Source organism: Populus alba, chromosome 19, assembly GCF_005239225.2.
Source record: "Populus alba chromosome 19, ASM523922v2, whole genome shotgun sequence".
In the NCBI taxonomy this organism is placed as follows: Eukaryota; Viridiplantae; Streptophyta; class Magnoliopsida; order Malpighiales; family Salicaceae; genus Populus; species Populus alba.
Genome location: NC_133302.1, coordinates 2,375,810 through 2,397,599, shown reverse-complemented (window position 1 = coordinate 2,397,599; position 21,790 = coordinate 2,375,810). Strand labels below are relative to the sequence as shown.

Sequence of the window (21,790 nt, the reverse complement as noted above, 5' to 3'; positions counted from 1 at the left end):
AGGTTCCTCAGCTTGATTAATTGATGGCCTCTGATGAAAGCTACCTATCAGAAGTTCAATCTCTTCGTCAGTGATGCTACTCAACCAATGTCCAGACGCTCCAAAGGAAAGGACATCTTCATTGTTCTGTTCTTGCGCAGAAGCTAAAATTGCATTCGTGACCTCGTCATTGCTTGAGCCTGCTACAGTTTTACGTTTTTTTTTTTTTCCTTTTCTGAAGGACCATCAATTGCTGCAAGGGCTGCATCTTGGACATCTTTAGGCACTTGTCTGCTAAATTTAAAAACAAAAAACAACGAATTCAAGGTTGAGGGTCAATCTAGTACGAATTCCATAAGGCATGGATTATAAACACTGAGAAAGATCAATTTATTTATTTCTGGAAACCGTAGATGATCCTGAACTCCAAAGTTTCTACAGCTTGTGTTTTACTTAAGAGATTCAAACAACAGGTACATGTGAAAAGCAGAAAAACCAACAAAATGAAGATTAGTCGAAAATTACTTACTTCCTAATAAAGGGAATGAAGTGGGTGTTGATGCCTGCTTTCTCAAACTCTGCCCTTACATCTGGACCGTCAATAGCATTTGAAGAGGCAATTAGCAAGACGAAACTAAAGCCAGAGAGAGCATTTCTGATCACACAATTAACATAAAAGAAACATTTTGGAGTTTATGTTACTATTTCATGGTCAAAAAACAAGTTTTATTATTCCACTGTAAAGAGGTAGAAATTATTTCAACTTCTACACTGGTTGGCTGGTCAGATTATGTTACTATTTCCATGATGTTTATTTATAAAAGGGTCCTGCAGGTCAAGGAAACAAAACAACAAACATTCTGCAGGTCAAGGGAACTATCTTCCATATTAACCAGCTGAGCTGAAACAGAAACAATACCAAAACTACTCACAGGTCTGCCAGAAGGAATCCTTCCAAATCCATCATAACCATCGATCTCGAAAGAATGTCAAGCAAACAAGCTCTTTGCAGCAAGATATTGATCAACGATCGATATTTGATGGCACGGAATCCAAAAGAGACAATACGCTTTCTTGCAAATCTTTATTAAATAAGCGGCTTGTAATCCTTCACTGGCTGTCAAACTATCTACAAAAAAGAACATAAAATTATTAAAAGGCGCAAACTTTATAGCTAATTAAATTCTCATTTAAAATATAGTCTTTAAAAAGACAAGAGTTATCCAATCCCACATAAACATTGTTGACCCCAAATTAAAAATTTTAATTGGAAAAAAAATTTAGATAATATTTAATTAGTATCTCAAAAGGTAAAGAAGGAAGTTTTAGGCTAATCAAACTTGTGGGTGAAATTTAATATAAACACACAGCAATCATTAATAAGTGGATGTGGTCGAGGCTAATGATTCAATTAAGATTGGAAGAGAAAGAGAGGAATTACCTGTAATTCAATATTATATTATATTGTAAGACAATATAATTTAGATTGAAGAAATATATTTTTTTTATTTGAAATTATTGAAATTTTTATTAAAAAAATGTTTTAATTGCCTTTGTTTTAAAAACAAAAAACTTTCTATTAATAAAAGAATTGTTTCAGTAAAAGAAAATCATGTATTAGAAAAAAAATAATTGGTTCAACTTAAAAATTTAAATCAAATCCCCCAATATCTTATTGCGTGTAATTAAATTAAAGGCAGATTCAGAGACTGAGATAGAGATTAGAGAGAGGAATTAAAAAACAATGCGTACCTGTAATTCATTATTCAACCAAAAACTTTACAAAGGGATAAATGATGTTCTTGGCGTTAGGATGATCCCACTCCACTACAGACTCCCACCATTCTTTCGGTTCTATATAGATATATGTAAGAGAAGGGGGAGGGGATGGCTGGCCATTTTCAAGCAACGGAAAACAAATTGGCATCCTCTTCAGCTTCTCACAATTTATTATCCAAATATATCCGAGAGAATCGCAAATCAATTTAGCACTACAAATGCATTTCAGTTCTGGTAAATCTTTCAATTCCAGACACCATAACTTTGGGAGTTTGAATTCGGTGTTGTTGCTGCCGTTTTCTTCATCTGATCTTGTTCCACCTATTATCTCCTCCATTTTTGTACATCCTTCAACTGTAATGCTTTCTAGGTTTACGAGGCAAATCCAAGAAGATGGAACCAAGATCTCCATGCTGTTGCAATTCCTTACTTCAATTTTACGGAGAGAATCGCAAATCAATTTTGCATTACAAATTCTTTTCAGTTCCGGTAAATTTATCAATTCCAGAAATCTTAACTTTGGGAGTTTTAATTCGGTGCTGCTGCTGCTGCTTTCTTCATCTGATCTTGTTCCACCTATTATCTCCTCCATTTTCTCACAACCAAAAACTAAAATACTTTCTAGGTTTACGAGGCAAATCCAAGAAGATGGAACCAAGAACTCCATGCTATTGCAATTCCTTACTTCAATTTCTTGGAGAGAATCGCAAATCAATTTTGCACTACAAATTCTTTTCAGTTCCGGTAAATTTATCAATTCCAGAAATCTTAACTTTGGGAGTTTTAATTCGGTGCTGCTGCTGCTGCTTTCTTCATCTGATCTTGTTCCACCTATTATCTCCTCCATTTTCTCACAACCAAAAACTAAAATACTTTCTAGGTTTACGAGGTTTGGCAGCAAGACAAGAGGGAACAACTTCTTCATACTACTACATCCAAAGCAATTGAACTCTTTAAGACAAGAAAATACATGATTATAAGATGGCGATGGTGTTGGCGAAGGGCAGAACCAAGAAGATGAAACCAAGCTCTCCATGCTATTGCAATCCTTAATGTTGATGACCTCCAGCTTAATTGAATGCTCTATTAGAGACGAAACATCACATGAACATTTATAAATATACAGTTCTTGAATGTCATTTGGGAACATGACTTGAAAATCTCCATCTCCATTGTTACACAAATTACCCAACCAAACTGTTTTACTTCCGCCATAAACATCTATTTCATCACAATAGTCATCCAGTGCTCCTACGAAAATACTGTATGTACTTAGTGATCGAGTCTTATCTCGAGAATTGAGATACTCCACAAAGTCGGATTGACCTATAAAATGGCATACCAAATTTTCCAACTCCCTCAAGCATCCTACTTCCTCTCCTTTAACTGTTACTGGAAAGTAGAAATCATCAATATCATCCTCTAATATTAAGACTTGCAGGTGAGAGAGTTTTAGTAATATCCCACTAGGAAACTCATTTTCACCACATCCATTCATCCTCAGATACCTCAGGTTGGATAGACATTGCAGGCCTTGAGGCATCTTTATAAGTGCCCGAGTACCAGATAGATCTAGCCTCTTCAGTGCTGTGAGCTTTTCTAATGATGGTACATACCTTAAACTTTCGCATTCTTTGAGCAATAATGCAGTGAGACTCACCAGTTCAGAGACAGAATCAGGCAATTCTTTGATTTCTGTACAAGACAGATCAAGAACCTTGAGCCCATGCAATTGTGTGAAAAAAGAATCTGCAATAAATTGCAAATAATGATTATCACACAGCAATAGAGTTGAAAGATTGGGACATCTTGGTGAATGACTAGAAGGAATTTCCTTCAAATAACAACCCCTCAGAGAGACTCTCACTAGATTCTCTTTCCACGTATCCACATCTGATAATTCATCATATCCCCCAACCATGACCGGAGAGTTTGTTTGGAGTATTTGGTGGGCCATGTCCCTAATCAAGTCATGCATCTTGACACTTGTACTATAACAAGATCTTTCCAATAAAGAGACTTTTTCAAGTTTATCAAGCATTGTGTGGCCCTCGTCAAATGCTGCTTGCCTACTCATTTCTTCAATTATTCCTTCATCTATCAAATAACCTATCAGCTCCTCCCTTTCAATCCAATGATCTTCAGGATACAATGCACAGTACAAGAAACATTTTTCTAATGCTAAATCATTTAACTGATCATAACTAAACCTCAATAACCGGAATACCTCATCTTCCATTTCCCTACATTTTGATTGTTTCAATTTATTCAATGTATTCCTCCACTCATGTAGCTCATCACTCCCCTCATGCTTCCTGCCATTGTAATAATTCCCAATGGCAAACCAGCACATTCCCTTACAACTTCCACAGCAATTCGTTTAACTTCTGGGGAAAGTGCTATGTCATCTCCAAGTCTCTCAATAAACAAAGTCCAAGCTTCTCTCTCCGAAATAGGCTGCACTTTGATGGCGTGTTGGGTTTTCATCTGTTGACAAACCTTTGCTAATCGAGATGTAAGAATCAGCTTGCATCCTCCAACTTGGTCAGGAACTCCCAGCTTTTGTAGGTCAAAAGCCTTCCACAAATCATCTAAAATCAGAACCCATTTCTGTTTCTTCATTAATTCTTTTTTCAACGCGACCGCTCTATGCAGCTCCTCATCTACCTTGGAAAGATCTAAACCAATTTGTCCTGCGAGACTTGTCTGCAATCTATGAATGCTGGTATTTTGTGAAACAGTAATCCAGTAAACATGAGTCTCTGGTCTTTCTAGAAGCTGATTATAAATGTGTGTCACCAATGTGGTCTTACCCACTCCGCCCATCCCATAGATGCCAATGCTTGAAACTTTATCGTGCTCCAACAAAGACTGGATAGTCTCCTTCTGGTCGTTGGATGCTTGACCCACCAGCTTTCTCGTTGGCAGTGCATCTCCTTTAATCTCATTTGTGTTGCATGCAACCCTCCAGATGAGCTAGCTCCGGCGCCAGGCTGCACTAATCTTCCACGATTGTTCTCCACGTCCTCCTCCACCATTAATGAAGCAGTGGATTGCATTAATCTTAACCCAATCTTCCCCTTCTAATTGTTGCACTAGATCTGTTCTTCGTGTTGCTTCCCCTGTATTATCTTGTGCATCAATTACGAGTCTCCTGGAATGCTGACTAGATCCATCACCAGTGTTTTCCACGCCATTTTCCGATGAAGTTCGGACAAATTCTCTCTTCCTCCGCACCTAGTTCCATGCCATGAACTCCCACTTGTATCCTCCCAGCATGCCCTGCCAAACTGTCAAGTTCTGCATTGCTTCGTTCCATCACTTGAACCAGTACTGGTTCTGTCCTGACTCCAACCATGTTCTGCACATCGTTCATATTGACATCATCGTTTACTGATGGAGAACAGAGCTGAGCATCTGTTGGTCGGGATGAATCTCCTCGAGGCTCATCTGCTTGATTAATTGATGGCCTCTCATGAGAACTACCTCTCTCCAGCTGCACAAGTTCAGCCTCTCCAATCAAATCATTTGCCCATGCAAGTTCTCCGGTGAAATAAGGTCCTCCTTGTTGTGCCATCTCTACATGCGTCCCTTCATTGTTCTGTTCTTGCGTTGAAGCTGAAATTGCATTAGCGGCCTCGTTACTGCTTGAGCCCGCAACAGTTTTAAGTTTCTTTTCTGGAGGGCTATTATCAACTGCTTCACAAGCTGCATCGTGAACTTCTGGTGGAACATTTTTACAAGCTTTAACACCACGCCCTTTCTCTCCTGCCAAATGCCATTTGATCCTCGTAATGGAAGTACGTTGGGAAAAAAAATGCCCACAAAACGTACACGTCATGTCACCACCATCCATCTTTTCAACATATTCCCAAAAAGAAGGATCATTTGGTCGACTCATTTTGATCAGTGGCTCTATAGAAAAGAAAAAAGAAAAAGATATGTCAACACGATGCCCTATTAAAAATAGAAATTCAAAGGAAAGTTACTCTTAATGGAGGGAGTTAACATCAGAAAGTTGTATGTTCAATTAATAGAAGGAAAAAACCAATGATTTATGGACCAATCAAAACAAAAGTTTAAAATAAGAAATAATTTTAATTTTTCAACAACAAATCAAAACGGTTTAATGAGGGACATAATGGGAATTGAACTGAATCCAAGCCTCTGTTTCCTAACAAAGATTTTTAGAATTTTTTTTATATATAAAATTAGCACATTAAATTAAAAATATTAACCGATTCAATATTGTTTTCCTTAATTTATATTAAACCTTAAAAAAATTGTAACTAGATCATAAACTCAACCAAGTTAAATATTTTTTTTCAACCTTAAATTTATATCAAACTTTACATAAAAATGAAAAAAAACAAAGTGAACAGTGCTACTCAACTAGGTTTAATATTGAATCCATAACAGTGCTACTCACAGTAAAACATGTGAGGTGAATCCATTCCATTAATTTAACTAGGTTTAACTATTTTTCCATAAATTTATATTCAACCATAACAATAAAAACGCCATAACGTAAAACATGAACTCAACTGGATTCAATATTTATTTTTATTAAATTTATAGGGCAGACCTTAAAGAAAATAAATAATATTATCTATAGTAAAATATAAAGGGATAAACAGTACAACTGTATAATTTTCAATAAACATATTTTTAGTGTATTTTAGTAATAAAATTATTATAATACTTAATATAGTTATAATAAGAAAAAAATGGAAAAAACATGTGGACTTGCATAATGTTTTCCCACGTTGTTGAAATTATCGGTGATTAGTTATCTAATATATATGCTTCATAATAATTTCGTAAGAGCAATAAAATCATCATATTTATCTCTTTAACATTAAGTTTTTTTGTACAGAATAATCTTAATTTTCACCATAAAAACCTATGGTGGCTTGCAAACATTTTTTTATTCTTAAAGTTAAAATTAGTACATAAAGATTTAAAGCAACAGTTCATCTCAAAAATTACTAAAATTGTTTTTACTTTCAAATGCTAAATTGACATTCATTATATCTGAATTAATTGGGTTAACCGTCAAACTAGGTTAACCTATGAAATCTAGAATCTGTATCATAAAAAATCTGATAATTAAATAGAAAAAAATTAATATTAAGAAAGTAAATTAAAAAAAATTCATTAAAAAACAAAGAAAAAAGCCAAAAAAAAAAAAACTAAAGGCATCAACTTTTTCATTGTGGACTACCACTGTGCAATCCACGATAAAATGCTTAAAAGAAAAAAGAAAAAGAAACAAAGACATACGCCACATGTTAAATTTTTTTCTTGCATAAAATATAAAAAAAAACTAAGATCTAAGAGTGTTAGGTCTTTCTACAAAGATATACCCAAAAAGCCTTTGGTCTAACTACAATGCTAATAACCTAAGAGTAATATTTATAATATCAAATAATAATATTAAACTTACATGACTCAAGTTTAAGTGGTCTGGCTAAACCAAACTCAAGAGCCTTGATGTGGGTCTGGCTGCAAGGTCATGTCATAAAAGTGTCATAATTAAATAGATTAATTAAAAAGAAAAAAACAAAGAGAAAAAACAACACGAAGAAAAAGAGTAATGAAGAAAAAGAAAAAAAATATGAATAACTGGATTAACCTTTCAAACCAGGTTAACCCGTCAAACTTGGGATTCACGTCATGTAAACGTTTTGATGACTAAATAGGAAAAAATATTGACGAGTTAACCCAGAATTACTGGGTTAACCTGTGAAACCAGTTTAACCTGTGGAATAATGTGTTTTGAAAGTCTGATAACTAAATAGAAAGAAATTAACATTAACAGACTAAACCTAAACTAAAAAAAAATTAATTAAAAAGAAAAAAAAGGAAAAAAAAAACTTGGGTTAACTCGTTCAAACCAGGTTAACCCGTTAAACTCGAGAATCCATGTCATGAAAAGTCTGATAACTAAATAAAAAAATTTAACATTTAACAAATTAATTAAATAAAAAAATTTTATTAAAAAAAAAAAAAATGGATAGGGTTAACCCGTGAAACCAGGTAATCTATGAAACCTGATTATATGTGCATGAAAGTCTGATAACTAAATAGAAAAGAAATTTAACATTAACAAACTAAAGTAAACGAAAAAATTTAATTAAAAAAGAAAAAAAGCAAAAAAAAATCCGGGTTAACTCGTGAAACCAAGTTAACATGTTAAACTAGGAATCAATGTCCTGAAATTCTGATAACTAAAGTAAAAAAAAATTAACATTAACAAACTTTTATTAATTAAAAAAAAAATTTATTAAAAGAAAAAAAAACAAAGAAAAGCAAAAGAAAAACCATGAAGGCATAGAAACAAAAAAAAAGAACATTCAAAAACAAAACAAAAAAGACAGCACGGCTTAAAAAAAAAAATAGAAAAATAAAAATAAAAATAAAAACGCTCGGCATTTCATTGTGGACTGTACTAATACAGTGCATAATAAAACACTGAAACAATTTTAGTTTATTAGATAATCAATAATTAGTTATGTTATGTGCAATGACAACTTGACTTATATTTAATATATATGTTTCCTTACATATAATATTTTAAAAATATTTATATAAAACATTTTACCACATTGTTTTCCACTATATTTTATATTTCCGGCTAGAGAATGAGAACAAACAAATATATATATGTTTTCCTATAAATCTCGTAAGAACACATAAAAGCATCATAATTATCTCCTTAACATTAGTTTTTTTTGTACAAAAATAATCTTAATTTCACCATAAAAACCTATGGCTTGCAAAAACATTATTTGGGATCTTAAAGTTAAAATTAGTACATAAAAACTTTAAAAGGCAACAATTCATCTCAAAATATACTAAAATTATTTTTAAGTTTCAAATACTAAAATGACATTCATTAAAATATATGTTAAGAAAAGTCCTATTTTATATATTCAAACTCAATATCTCGTACACAATACATAGTCTAATTTAACATTCCTATTTCTTAAAACTGTGATTTAATTAAGGGTTTCAATTACCGTTTTCTATGTGATTCATAATATAATTTTTAATATAATATAAACAATATATAATATATATATATAATTAAATATACAATCCGTAAATTTTATGGAAAAATCAACAATGAAATTCTAGTTAATTTATTTAATATCTAAACTAATTTTATTTTAATATCTATCCAAATACACACACATGATCTCCTTGGTGTTTTTATATTATTTTTTAATAAAATCTTGAAATTAATGTAAAGACTTAACTTTCATTCGCCATTCTTTTCCCATAAATGCAGCCTTTGTGTATCTAAAATATTTCTTACATTAAAATTTCTTATGAGTAAAAAATCAAATATTCACCCGTTATTGTATATCCTACACTGTCATTTTACTTTAAGAATTCAAGCATAGTGCAGGTTAAAACAGGAGCACCACAAGAGAAGAGATGAAGTAAAAATACTTTACCGGGTGGATTCAAGATGTCCTCAAGAGCACTTGCCTGAGCAGTATTCCGGAAAAAAAAGAGAGAAAGCCGGGCAAGAGAAGAGTATATGTTTAAGAAATAATTTACTGGGAAACAGAGATGTTACAGTAGATAGCACAGAGAGAGAGCGGTTCAGGAGAAACAATAATGAAGGGGAAGCAAAATCTCTGTTTGATTTTTTCCTTTTTTGTGTTTTCCAGTACAATGGTCACCCCAATAGTCCCTGGAAGAGTGTTGTGAAACCTTTGCGCCCCAAAGGAATCCTGCCCCAGAAAGAAATATATAAAGAATAAATTTTTTTTTATAATTAAATATAGAATAATAAAAAAAATGTTAAAAGAAGAGCTTAGGATCGCCACGTCAATGTTTATTATTCAATTATTCCATTATAGAGAATAGACATATTGAATTGCGTGTTTACTATTTAATTATAAATAATTAATTTTTTATTAAATATGAGATAATATTATATTAAATAATTTTATTCAATTTATTTTATTTTATTTTAATTAGAATTAGAAATTATAATTTATATGTAAAGCAAACATATTAAAAAACTTAATGCAATCTCATATATTAAGAATTATTTGTACAAAATTAAAATATAATGATTAATAAAATATAATTTTATTATAAATACATTTTAGAAATTAAAGGTATTTAGATATAATTAATAAAGGAGATTAAGATTCTAATATATTTCATATTTCAAGCTTCTTTATTTAAGGAGAATATAATGATTTGATAAAATACAGTTTTAAAAAGTATTTTTCATATTTTAAAGCTTCTTAAAAATTGTAAGCACGCATTTTAATCTTTATATTGTTAGGAATAAACTCCTCATTCTATGTCTACATGTCACTACGTGAGTCTCTCTCTCTCTAATATATTTATACCTCAATAATCTTTTATAATATAGGGTCAGTTAGGAATAAATACAAGAAAATGATTTATTAATAAGTGTAATCGAAAGGAAATATTAATTAAGATGAAGCGCCTTTGGGCTTCATATAAATTTTAGCTCGTTCAAAAATTATTCCAATATATATTATCAAAAGAAGAAAAACTTGCCACAAACTAAGACAGACAGACAGACAGACAGACGACAAAGCAAAGAAAAAAAAAAAAACTTGGTGGATCATGACAATAGTTTTCCTTAAAAGAAAAGCTTGAAATACAAAGTCCTTGGCGTTTATAGGAAGGAGAAAAAAAAAAAAAGGTTACGTTTATTTTTTTCCACAGATGATGAAATACTGATATTTTAATTTAGGCTCTTTCCTTCCACTATTTTATCGAGATCATTTAGTCACAATTAATAGCAATTTAATTAATTTTTACTAATTAGTAGGCAATAAATTTTGGTGGATCATGACTTCCGTAGATCAAAATACTTAATTAAATAATATGCAAAAATTACGATCCTAATTTAATAACCTGCTTTACTTGAATGAATCAAAGCAACAAAAAGATAAATAGTTTACCTGAATGTTTCTGGCAGAAAAAAATGAGGTTCTTCAAGTAATCTGGTTACCGGTTCGCTTAAGGGCAACCAGCAAAGAACAGGGATCTGAGAGAAAAAAAACTATTATTATTCACCTTGTTCAATTGTTATCTATACTACAAACCTGTCCCTTACTTTAAAAAAAAGATTCAAAAGCAATAGTTGCAGGAGAAAAACAGGAACACCAACCTGGATTTCAAGATCTGCCTTGCCCTGAGCAGTAATCAGAAAAAAAGAGCAGAAAGCACAGGCAAGAAAGAAGTCATATGGTCTTAAGAAAAATAATTTACTGGGAACAGAGAATGGTATAATGTGGGAAGAGATTGTACAGTAATAGCACAGAGAGAAAGAACGGTATCGAGCAAATGCAATAATGGATATCCCTTGACTTGGAAGACTTTGTAGCAGTAAACCTGTTCGACCTCAATAATGTGAAACGAGTGGATCCCAATTGTTTTTTGTTAACGTGTGGACGCAGTTCTCGTGGAAACTGTTGCAAGGATCTGGAGAAAGAAATATATTAGAATGATTTTTTATATATATTAATATATTAAAATAATAAAAAGTATTAAGAAATAAAATAAAATATATTTTTAAAAAGTAAATAAAAAACAAAGTTACAAGAGAGTATTTTTTTTCCGACGTTGGTTTTAATATTTTGGAAAAAGAATTGAAATGACGTATGGAAGTTAAAGTATTAGGAGTTAGGATGATTATTTTAGGTTAGGCGTTTGATTTTTTATTAAAAAAAAAATCGAACTTAAATTTTTTTTAAAAATATAATCGAATTTTAAAATCATTAGTTATTAAACCCGGCCCGGGGGTTGACCCGGCCAAGGGGCCGGGTCTCGGGTTTCAATGGGTCAACCGCGGGTTAAACCCGGGTCAACCCGGATTAATCCTGGGTTGATTAAAAAAAAATAATTATTATTATATGAAAAAAATTCATGTTAAAATATGGGGATAAAAAAATTGATTTAAATATTTCACTTAAAAAAAGATAACATAGTATCTTTTCAAAGTGTGGGGTTTGAAAAAGCCGCTTTCATATATATACTCTATGTTTACATGAAAAAATCATGTTTTTTCAATGTGGGATAAAAAAACCTTTTATTGGTTTAAATACTTCAACTTAAAGGGATAACATAGTATCTTTTCAAAGTGGGGTTTAAAGCCCTTTCATATATATACTCATATGTTTACATGAAAAAAAATTCATGTTTTTTCAATGTGGGATTTGAAACTCATTGGTATATATGATACTCTATGTTCCCAATGAAAAAAATCATGTTTTTTCAATGTGGGATAAAAAACATTTTTGGTTTAAATACTTCAACTTAAAAGGATACATAGTATCATTTTCAATGTGGGATTTAAGCCCTTTCATATATATACTCTATAGTTTTTTATCCCACATGAAAAAAACATAACTTATTTTCATGGGATAACATAGAGATATATAACCAATGGGTTTCAAATCCCACATTGAAAAAAACATGATTTTTTCATGTAAACATAGAGTATATATATTGAAAGGGCTTTAAACCCCCACTTTGAAAAGATACTATGTATCATTTTAAGTTGAAAATATTTAAACCAATTTTTTTTTATCTCATATTTAAAAAAAAAAAAAAAAACCTGGGGGTCTCGTCCGGGTTTGCCCGGGTCGCCCGGGTCCCGGGTCGACCCACCGGGTCGCCACCGGGTTTGGCCGGGCTGTTGCCACAGAGCCGGTCCGCTTTTATTAAACCCGAACCGGTCCAGCCACCGGGGTCGGACCGGGTCCCGGGTTGACCCGCTGGGAAACCGGGCCGGGTTTAATAACTATGTAGTTTAGTAGTTTAAATACTTAATAAAATCGGTTTAAATAAAAAAATCGGTTCAAACTGATCAGATTTTAGTTCAGTTATTTTAGAATAAAAAAACGGTTCAACTGACTAGTTTCTAGTTTGGCTGGCTTTTTTTTTTCCGGTTTGACTCGATTTTTTCCAGTTCGGCTTGATTTTTTTCCGATTTGGCTCGATTTTTTCAGTTTGGGTGCAGTTCGGTTCGTTTTTTCGGTTTCAGGCTTTATAAAATTGAAATCGAAACTAGTTTGATTTTTGAAAAATTTTTAATTAATTTAATCAATCTTTTTTAATTATTTAATTATGGTTTGTCATTTTTTTATAAGCACCAAATAGTATTGACCACAAATTATTAAACCCGGACCGGCCCGACGGATCGACCCGGGAACCAGTCAACCCAATGGCTAGACCGGTTTGGGTAAGGCTAAAAACCGGTTTGCCACAAAAAACCGGTCAAACCTGGTCGATCCGGTAGGTTAACCTGTGACCCGAGCAAACCGGTCAAACCCGGGCGAGACCTGACATCTATATATATACATAAACTTTTCTTTGAGTCGCTGGCAGCAAAACGAAGGTTGAACAACTAATTAATTAGTTTCTACCTAATTTTTTAAGAAAGAGCAGCTGATATCCCTTGACTAGGAGACTTAGGTAGCAGTAACCTGTTAATGTGAACGCGCGGAACGCCAATTATTTGTTAACGTGTGGACCCAGTTCTCGTGGAAACTGTGCAAAGGATCTGAGAAAAGAAATATATTAGAATGATTTTTTTTATATATTAATATAGTAAATAATAGAAAGTATTAAGAAATATAAATAAATATATTTTTAAAAAATATATATAAAAAACAAAAATATTTTTTTCCGGACGTGGTTTTAATATTTTGAAAAAAGAATTGAAGTGACGTAATGGAAGTTAAAGTATTAGGGTTAGGACTGATTATTTTAGGAGTCATTATTTTTCGTTTTATTTTATTAAAAAAAAATTAAACTGAACTTAAAAAAAAAATTGAACTGAAACCAGTTCAAACTGACTAGTTTTGATTTGGTTATTTTTAGAATAAAAACCGTTTCAAAATCGATTGGTTTCCGGTTTGGCTGGCTTTTTTTCTAGTTTGACTTAATTTTTTCCAGTTTGACTTGGTTTTTTTCAATCTGGCTCGGTTTTTTCAGTTTGGGTTCGGTTCGATTCATTTTTATGGTTTCAGGTTTATAAAATCGAAACCGAACTAATTAATTTTTTAAAAATTTTAATCGATTTAATCAGTTTTTTTATAGTTTGATTTTTTTCAATTATCTATTTTACAATTTTTTCAGTTTAATTAGTTTTCAAGTTTTTTTCGCCTCTAATTATGGTTGTTGTTTTTTTTAACAGCATCAATAGTATTGACTACCTCGATCTCTGTATGCTCTACTGGGTGTATAGTGATTTTCTCACCTCTGATTCATCCATCATTAGCTTTTTCTATAGCACACGCAACAAAATTAACGATTGCCATCGTTATTGAAAATCTTCTCAACAAATGAGAACGTCCTCTGTCTTATCTTCCTGGATTCACATTTTATTAACTATTTTCATCGTTCTTGAAAAATAATCTATAATTTCTCCTGATTTCATTCTAAGCATTTCAAACTCTGAACGAAGTGTTTTGAAACTGCTGCCCATTAGCCCTTATTGTACCTTGATATTTCTTTTTCAAATATAATCTATAATTAATCCCAAATATGCTTGACTGTGTCTTTGCAAAGAATGGTTTCCAAAATTGAGCAGTTGAAGCAAAATCCCTGTTCGATCTTTTTCTTTTTTTGTGTTTTCAATACATTGGTCAACAATAGCTTGGAAGACTTTTGGGATCTGTACCTGTTCGACCTCAATAATGTTAACGTGTGGACCCAGTTGTTGTGGAAACTTTGCACAGAATCTAGAGAAGGAAAATAACAGTTTGATATTTAAAAAATATGTTTTTTTATTTAAAAATAAATTAGAATAATTTTTTTATTTTTGATATTAATATATTAAAATAATAAAAAGTTTTAAGAAATAAAATAAATATATTTTTTAAAAGTATATAAAAACAAAAGTTACACATGGATGAATTCTTGAGTATTTTTTCCCGGGCGACGCGACGCGAAGAAAGTGAAAGTATTATGGTCAGCACCAATTGCATAGTTATTAGACCTGCCTAGGATTGACCCGGTGATTTAAATTTTATGAGTTAATTCCGGTTAATTTTAAAAATAAACAATAATATCTGCTCTGAATCTGATCGTTGCGAGGAACTCCAACTGTAGTCTTCTCAGATGGATCAACAAGATTATATCTTGAAGGATCCTTAGGTCAAAATTCCCATCCAACCACGTAAAAGCTAACGAACTCTTAAGGAGGTTGACAGATATGGTAAAGAACAAACGAGTGTCAACTTTTTTACTGGACTCCGAAACTGCTTAGTGAAGTCTGTGGATGCTTGTGTTCCATTGTATGGAGCAAGAGGTGGAAAATAAGAGATTTCGGCGGGTGATAACTGCCATGGTGTGTGTGTCTTGTCCGGGTTCGACTAGGCCGCCCAGGTCGACCGGTTTTTACCGGGTTATTGTACTGGCTGGTTTTTTAATAAACCAGGATCGATCCAGTCACCGGGTCATGAAAGTGTTTTTAAAAACATTGAAAATGGATTATGTTTTTAAAGTTGATGTCAAAAATATACTTTAACCCTCTACTTTTATTTTTAAAGTTTTTGTTTAAATTATTTTATAACTCTTTTATTTGCATCTAGAATTAATTTGATTTTTGATCAATTAAGATCCAATAAAAGTCCAACTGGGAAGAGAATAAAAGGAGGACAAATCATTAATTGGGTTAACTTATTATGGTTGTATCCATTACATGTATAGTATATTTTACATGTTAATTTAGGTTGATATAATTTATTGTTTTTATTTTTTATTTTACTCCCTCAATTCTTTTTAGTTCTTTGACAGTATTTGTTTTCATATTTAAACTATGGTTAGATAAATCTATAATGATGAAGGTGTTTTTTTAAAAAAACCCAGATTACTATTTGAGTGAGACAGATTTTTTAGTGTGCCCACTTAGTCAAACAAGTGACGTCAATTTATTGTTTTTTAATTTATTAACTATTATAGTTGTCAATTAATTTATTTTAATATACCAATCTAGTTTTTAATTATCATTTCAAATATTTCATCGTATACAGTAAAAAATAACATAGTTGATATTTTTAATGCAATTGTTTGCTTGTTATTTAACCCTCAGCAAAGCCCAGGATGCCTGCTTAGCATAGTTATTAAACCCGGCCCGGCCCGGCGGGTCAACCCGGGACCCGGTCGACCCGGTGACTGGACCGGTTCGGGTTTAATAAAAGACCGGCTGTGGCAACAGCCCGGCCAAACCCGGGCGACCCGGTGGGTCGACCCGGGCAAACCCGGACGAGACCGGGTTTTTTTTTTTTTTTTTAAATATGAGATAAAAAAAATTGGTTTAAATATTTCAACTTAAAATGATAACAATAGTATCTTTTCAAAGTGGGGTTTAAAGCCCTTTCATATATATATACTCTATGTTTACATGAAAAAATCATGTTTTTTTCAATGTGGGATTTGAAACCCATTAGTATATATACTCTATGTTCCCAAGGAAAAAATCATGTTTTTTCAATATGGGATAAAAAACCTTTTGGTTTAAATACTTCAACTTAAAGGGATAACATAGTATCTTTTCAATGTGGGATTTGAAGCCCTTTCATATATATACTCTATGTTCCCATGAAAAAAGTTATGTTTTTTCAATGTGAGATTTGAAACCCATTAGTATATATACTCTATGTTCCCAAGGAAAAAATCATGGTTTTTCAATGTGGGATAAAAAACCTTTTTGGTTTAAATTCTTCAACTTAAAGGGATAACATAGTATCTTTTCAAAGTGGGGTTTAAAGCCCTTTCATATATATACTCTATGTTTACATGAAAAAATCATGTTTTTTCAATGTGGATTTTGAAACCCATTGGTATATATACTCTATGTTCCCATGAAAAAAGTTATGTTTTTTCAATGTGGGATAAAAATATAGAGTATATATATGAAAGGGCTTTTAAATCCCACATTAAAAAGATACTATGTTTATCCTTTTAAGTTGAAGTATTTAAACCAAAAATGTTTTTTATCGGTTCTTAGTAGTGTTTGTATATATATCAGTGCTTAGTAGTTTTTTGTAGTTGAGCTAAGGACTCCGACTCCATTTAACATTTTTATCCATTTATGTTTTTAAAATTTTTTAGCTTCAAATTAATAATATATTTTTTATATTGTTTTGATGTGCTAATATTATAATGATTTTTTAAAATAATTTTAATATATTTTTAGATAAATTTTTTTTTAAAAAACAACCTCTATTACACTCTCATAGTGTTTAATATTGTAATAATAGTTTACTTTTTTAAAATGTTTTTTATTTGAAAATGTATTAAAATAATATTTTTTTTAAAAAAAATTATTTTTAAACATTAATATATCAAAATAATTTAAAAAATACTAAAATATTAATTTAAAAAAATTAATTTTTTTAAAAAACTAGCAAATAGTCTCTGCAACTCGCATCTATAGCTTTTTACTGGGACCATTTATTCCAGCCCTCCTCCCTATTAGCAATCACAGGTGCCAAAAGATAAGGGCGATTTCATCTACAAGTATTAAAAGGATCCTCTCCTCGAGATTATGGAGCCAATTCAGACTGCGTTTGTTTTCTACTGGTTTTTATGTTTGTAATGAAACAAATATAATAAGGCATTTAGTAATAAAATTAAATTATGTTTTATATTATAAGATTTACTAAAAACTAAGTTTGAAACACAATTTTTTGTAAAATAGTTTTTACATATATTTTTTAATTGAATTTCTTCTTATTTATTTTTGGGCAACTACAAAAAAAAATTTTACTTTAAATTAATGTTTTTTGGTGTTTTTAAATTATTTTGATGTGCTGATATTAAAAATAATTTTTAAAAAATAAAAAAAATTATTATTTTAATGCATTTCCAAGTAAAAAACATTCTTGAAAAGCAATCGCAACCATATTTTTAAACACAATTATATATGTTTTTTTACATAAATTTTAATAATAATTTTTACCAAACATGTATTTTAATATTATATTTTTTTAAAATTTATTTAAAGGAGAATATAATGATTAATAAAATTAAGTTTTAAAAAAGTATTTTTCATATTTTAAGCTACTTAAAAATTGTAAGCACGCATAATCCAAGATCTGCCTTGCCCTGAGCAGTAATCAGAAAAAAAAGAGCAGAAAGCACAGGCAAGAGAAGAGTATATGGTCTTAAGAAATAATTTACTGGGAACAGAGAATGGTATAATGTGGAAGAGATTGTTACAGTAATAGCACAGAGAGAAGAACGGTTCGAGCAAATGCAATAATGGATATCCCTTGACTTGGAAGACTTTGGTAGCAGTAACCTGTTCGACCTCAATAATGTGAACGAGTGGACCCAATTGTTTGTTAACGTGTGGACGCAGTTCTCGTGGAAACTGTGCAAAGGATCTGGAGAAAGAAATATATTAGAATGATATTTTTTATATATTAATATATTAAAATAATAGAAAGTATTAAGAAATAAAATAAATATATTTTTAAAAAGTATATAAAACAAAAGTTACACAGAGAGTATTTTTTTTCCGGACGTGGTTTTAATATTTTGAAAAAAAGAATTGAAATGACGTATGGAAGTTAAAGTATTAGGGTTGGGAATGATTATTTTTGGTTTGGTTTGATTATTATTAAAAAAAATAATTAAATTAAAATTAAAAAAAATAAAACCGAACCAAAATTAATTTAAATTGATCAATTTTGGTTCGGTTATTTTAGAATAAAAACCGGTTCAAATCGACTAGTTCTGGTTTGGCTGTTTTTTTTTCTGGTTTGACTCAATTTTTTTCCAGTTTGACTTGGTTTTTTTCAATTTGGCTCTGTTTTTTCAGTTTAGGTTCGATTCGATTCATTTTTATGGTTTCAAACTTATAAAATCGAAACCAAATTAGTTGGTTTCTTAAAAATTTTAATCAATTTAATCAGTTTTTTTTATAGTTTGATTTTTTCAATTATCTATTTTACAATTTTTTCAGTTTAGTTAGTTTTCAGTTTTTTTTCACCTCTAGTTATGGTTGTTGTTTATTTTAACAGCATCAATAGTATTTTATGCTCTACTGGGTGTATAGTGATTTTCTCACCTCTGATTCATCCATCATTAGCTTTTTCTATAGCGCACACAACAAAATTAACGATTGCCATCGTTATTGAAAATCTTCTCAACAATGAGAACGTCCTCTGTCTTATCTTCCTGGATTCACATTTTATTATTTTTCTTGAATTGAATATGTTTTGTTCAAGCTGAAACTGCATTAGTGACCTCGTTAAACAGTGTAGTGGACACCACCAAAAAAGGCAGCAGTGATCATTCGGCCCTAGCCGCCCACGAACTCTCCCATTCCCATTCCCACTACCAAAAGCAAATTGTATAATTAAGAAAAGCTAAATTGCTAAATTGCTAAATTTAAAAACAGGACCATCTGAGAAGCCGGCATGCAACAACAGGTCAAAGATCCCTTTTCCAAAAATAGACTATGTATCATGTAGTCTAACATCTCTAAGCATAATTTTTGCGATCAATCTCTTCAACAGTGAAGCTAGCTATCCAATATTCGAGCGCTTCAAGGGAAAGAGCATCTCCTTGTTGTGCCATCACTTCATTGTTTTGTTCTTGCGCAGAAGCTGAAATTGCATTAGCGACCTCGTTATTGCTTGAGCCTGCTACAGTCTTAAGTTTTTTTACTGGAGGGCCATCAATTGCTGCACGGGCTGCATCTTGAACTTCTTCTGGAACATGTTTACAAATCTTAACACCACGGCCTGTCAATTTATTATGAACACCATAAGCAAGGGCGGAGCCAGGAATTTTTCATGTCCTGGGCTATTAAATAAATATATAATTTTTTAAAAAATAACTATTAATTCATGTATATAAATTTTTAAAGTTAACATTACAGTTTTAATTCAAATACATTACATAAAATATTAAAAAAAATTAAAAATACATAAAATTAAAGTAAAAAGAAACTCACTATTGAAGTTACATCATTCGATGTTTTATGAAATATAATTAATTTATAATCAAATCTGAATCGATATTATAATAACCCCTCAACCAAGATAAAATAATAATCTCATGTTAACTGAAAAACAAAATAATTAATTTCTTTCCCTCTCTCAATTCATCCTTTTTTCACTTGATTCTTCTTTAGATTAGAGTTTTATAAGTTATACTTTGTAAATTTATAAGGTTATTCTCTTACTTTTTCTATTTTTTTTCCTTGGATTTTTTTTATGTTTTCCCTTTCTTCTCTCTCTTTCTCTCTTGCCTTTTTCTTTTCTTTTCTTTTCTATTCTGCTTCTTTTCAGTCAGCAACATATATAAAAAAGGAAGAGCTTATTTGTTTTATTTTTTAATGGCAAATAATTATTTTACCTTAATGAGTTGTTTTGCTTTTATTTGACAATTTTTTTTTTGTTAGCATTACCAAGCTCTGTTCATTCTAAAATTTTAACCAGATTTTATTCAATATATTTTAAGATCCCTTGTAAAATTTCAGCTCAATTTAATAGTCGGATTGAAAATTTACGTTCAATAATGTAAAACTAGTCAAATTATGATTTTTCATTAAATTTCTAAATTTCTTTAAAAATTCTGAAATTTTAATCCAAGTTAAAGTATTATATTACAAGGCTCTACGCAAATTTGTAAAAAATTTTGATAACTTAATTAAAAATTAAAAAATTTATTTTTATATAAACTTGTCAAAAAAAATAATGATAAAATTTTACCCTGGGCTAGAGACCACCCTAGCCCTCAGCACAGCTCCGCCCTTGACCATAAGGTATGGATTATAAGAAGTAAGAAAGATATTGATTTATTTATAGAAACTACTGATGATCCTAACTCCAATGTTTCTAAATAAAATTTCTACAACCTGTCCTTTACTTAAAAAGATTCAAGCAGTAGTTGCAGGTGAAAAAGAGAAACACCAACAAGACGAAGAAGATGAAGTATAATAACTTTACCTGGATTCAAGATCTCCTGCAAGAGCTGCTTTGCTTAAGCAGTATTCAGAAAAAAAGAGCAGAAAGCACAGGCAAGAGAATAGTATATGGTTTTAAGAAATAATTTGCTGGGAACAGAGAATGGTGGAATGAGATGCGATGTGGAAGAGATTGTTACAATAATAGCACAGAGAGAAGAACGGTTCAAGAGAAAACAATAATGGAGGTGAATCAAAATCTTTTTGTTTTTTTGTTCTTTGTGTTTTCAGTAACAGAGCTTTGAATCAAGTGGTGACAGACCAAGTTCAATAACTTTATTTAAAAGCTTAGCAAATTGATCTGGCTAGGCTAAGGCCAGGGCATGGAGCACTCGGATGGTGCTGAGAGGCAGAGCCGGCATTCTTGGCATGGTAATACAATCCTTAAAGAGACCTCTTTAGGGCTTTTATTTCAGTCCTTGGTAGTCATGAAGTATATTAATTATATATAGAATAAATGTAATTTTAATTTTTTTTAAAAAATAATAGATCCATAACTTGTATTTAATAAGAATAATTACATTCATGAACTTGTTTTGGTTAAATAAATATATAATATAATAATAATTTATAATACATAGTATTTGTATAATCACATTGCATGATACATCCATAATTTGGTTTTATACTAGAGAAACTCTCACCTTGGTTGATTATGTCGTACATTATTTCCTTGAGAGTTCTCTTGCATCATGTGGCCATCGTCAATTGTTGCTTGCCTGCTCCTCATTCCTTGCATTAGTCCCTCCTTCCTTTCAATCACATGATCTTCAGGAAATAATACACGACATAATCAACTTCTTCCTTTCAATCACATCTGGACCGTCGAAAATTATTGCTCATAATCATCAATCTGTGTTTTAAGTGTTACAGCTGATATAGTTACGGTTAGTGGAGGTTCAATGATTAGCTGGCAGATGCATGGACATGTTTTAGGAAGTTGTTAGAGTCAGTTAGAGTTAGTTAACAAAAGAATAAATCGTGTAATGCATGTTGGGGTTGCTAGCAGGATTACGTTGAGGGCATGCAAGAAATTAA

At 31.2% G+C, this 21,790-nt stretch overlaps 3 protein-coding genes across 8 annotated transcripts in view; all 3 read right to left on the bottom strand.

Moving 5' to 3' along the window:
* Nucleotides 1–126: 126 nt before the first annotated feature.
* The window catches only part of LOC118051957 (probable disease resistance protein At4g27220), a 35,300-nt gene continuing 13,636 nt past the window's right edge, over nt 127–21,790 (bottom strand). For 5 of the 6 annotated variants that reach the window (XM_073406497.1, XM_073406495.1, XM_073406494.1 and 2 more), the window contains 2 exons: nt 509–634; nt 127–273 (listed from right to left, as the gene is read on the bottom strand). The gene's annotated coding sequence lies outside the window, so the exon portion shown is untranslated. The remainder of the gene's footprint in view (nt 274–508; nt 635–21,790) is intronic. The other variant, XM_073406498.1, reaches the window with a different exon arrangement.
* LOC140955017 (probable disease resistance protein At4g27220) lies at nt 740–4,675 on the bottom strand. Its single transcript, XM_073406517.1, has 3 exons — nt 1,732–4,675; nt 912–1,108; nt 740–807 (listed from the first exon to the last, which is right to left on the bottom strand). The coding sequence occupies exon 1, from the start codon at nt 4,109–4,111 to the stop codon at nt 1,742–1,744; it is 2,370 nt and encodes a 789-aa protein (XP_073262618.1). The 5' UTR covers nt 4,112–4,675; the 3' UTR covers nt 740–807; nt 912–1,108; nt 1,732–1,741.
* LOC140955018 (uncharacterized) lies at nt 4,803–20,740 on the bottom strand. Its single transcript, XM_073406518.1, has 2 exons — nt 20,736–20,740; nt 4,803–5,673 (listed from the first exon to the last, which is right to left on the bottom strand). The coding sequence occupies exon 2, from the start codon at nt 5,657–5,659 to the stop codon at nt 4,934–4,936; it is 726 nt and encodes a 241-aa protein (XP_073262619.1). The 5' UTR covers nt 5,660–5,673; nt 20,736–20,740; the 3' UTR covers nt 4,803–4,933.

Bases quoted from the DNA above. Each gene is read 5' to 3' on its own strand.
- LOC140955018 (XM_073406518.1), bottom strand. From the start codon at position 5,659: ATGAGTCGACCAAATGATCCTTCTTTTTGGGAATATGTTGAAAAGATG.
- LOC140955017 (XM_073406517.1), bottom strand. From the start codon at position 4,111: ATGTGCTGGTTTGCCATTGGGAATTATTACAATGGCAGGAAGCATGAG.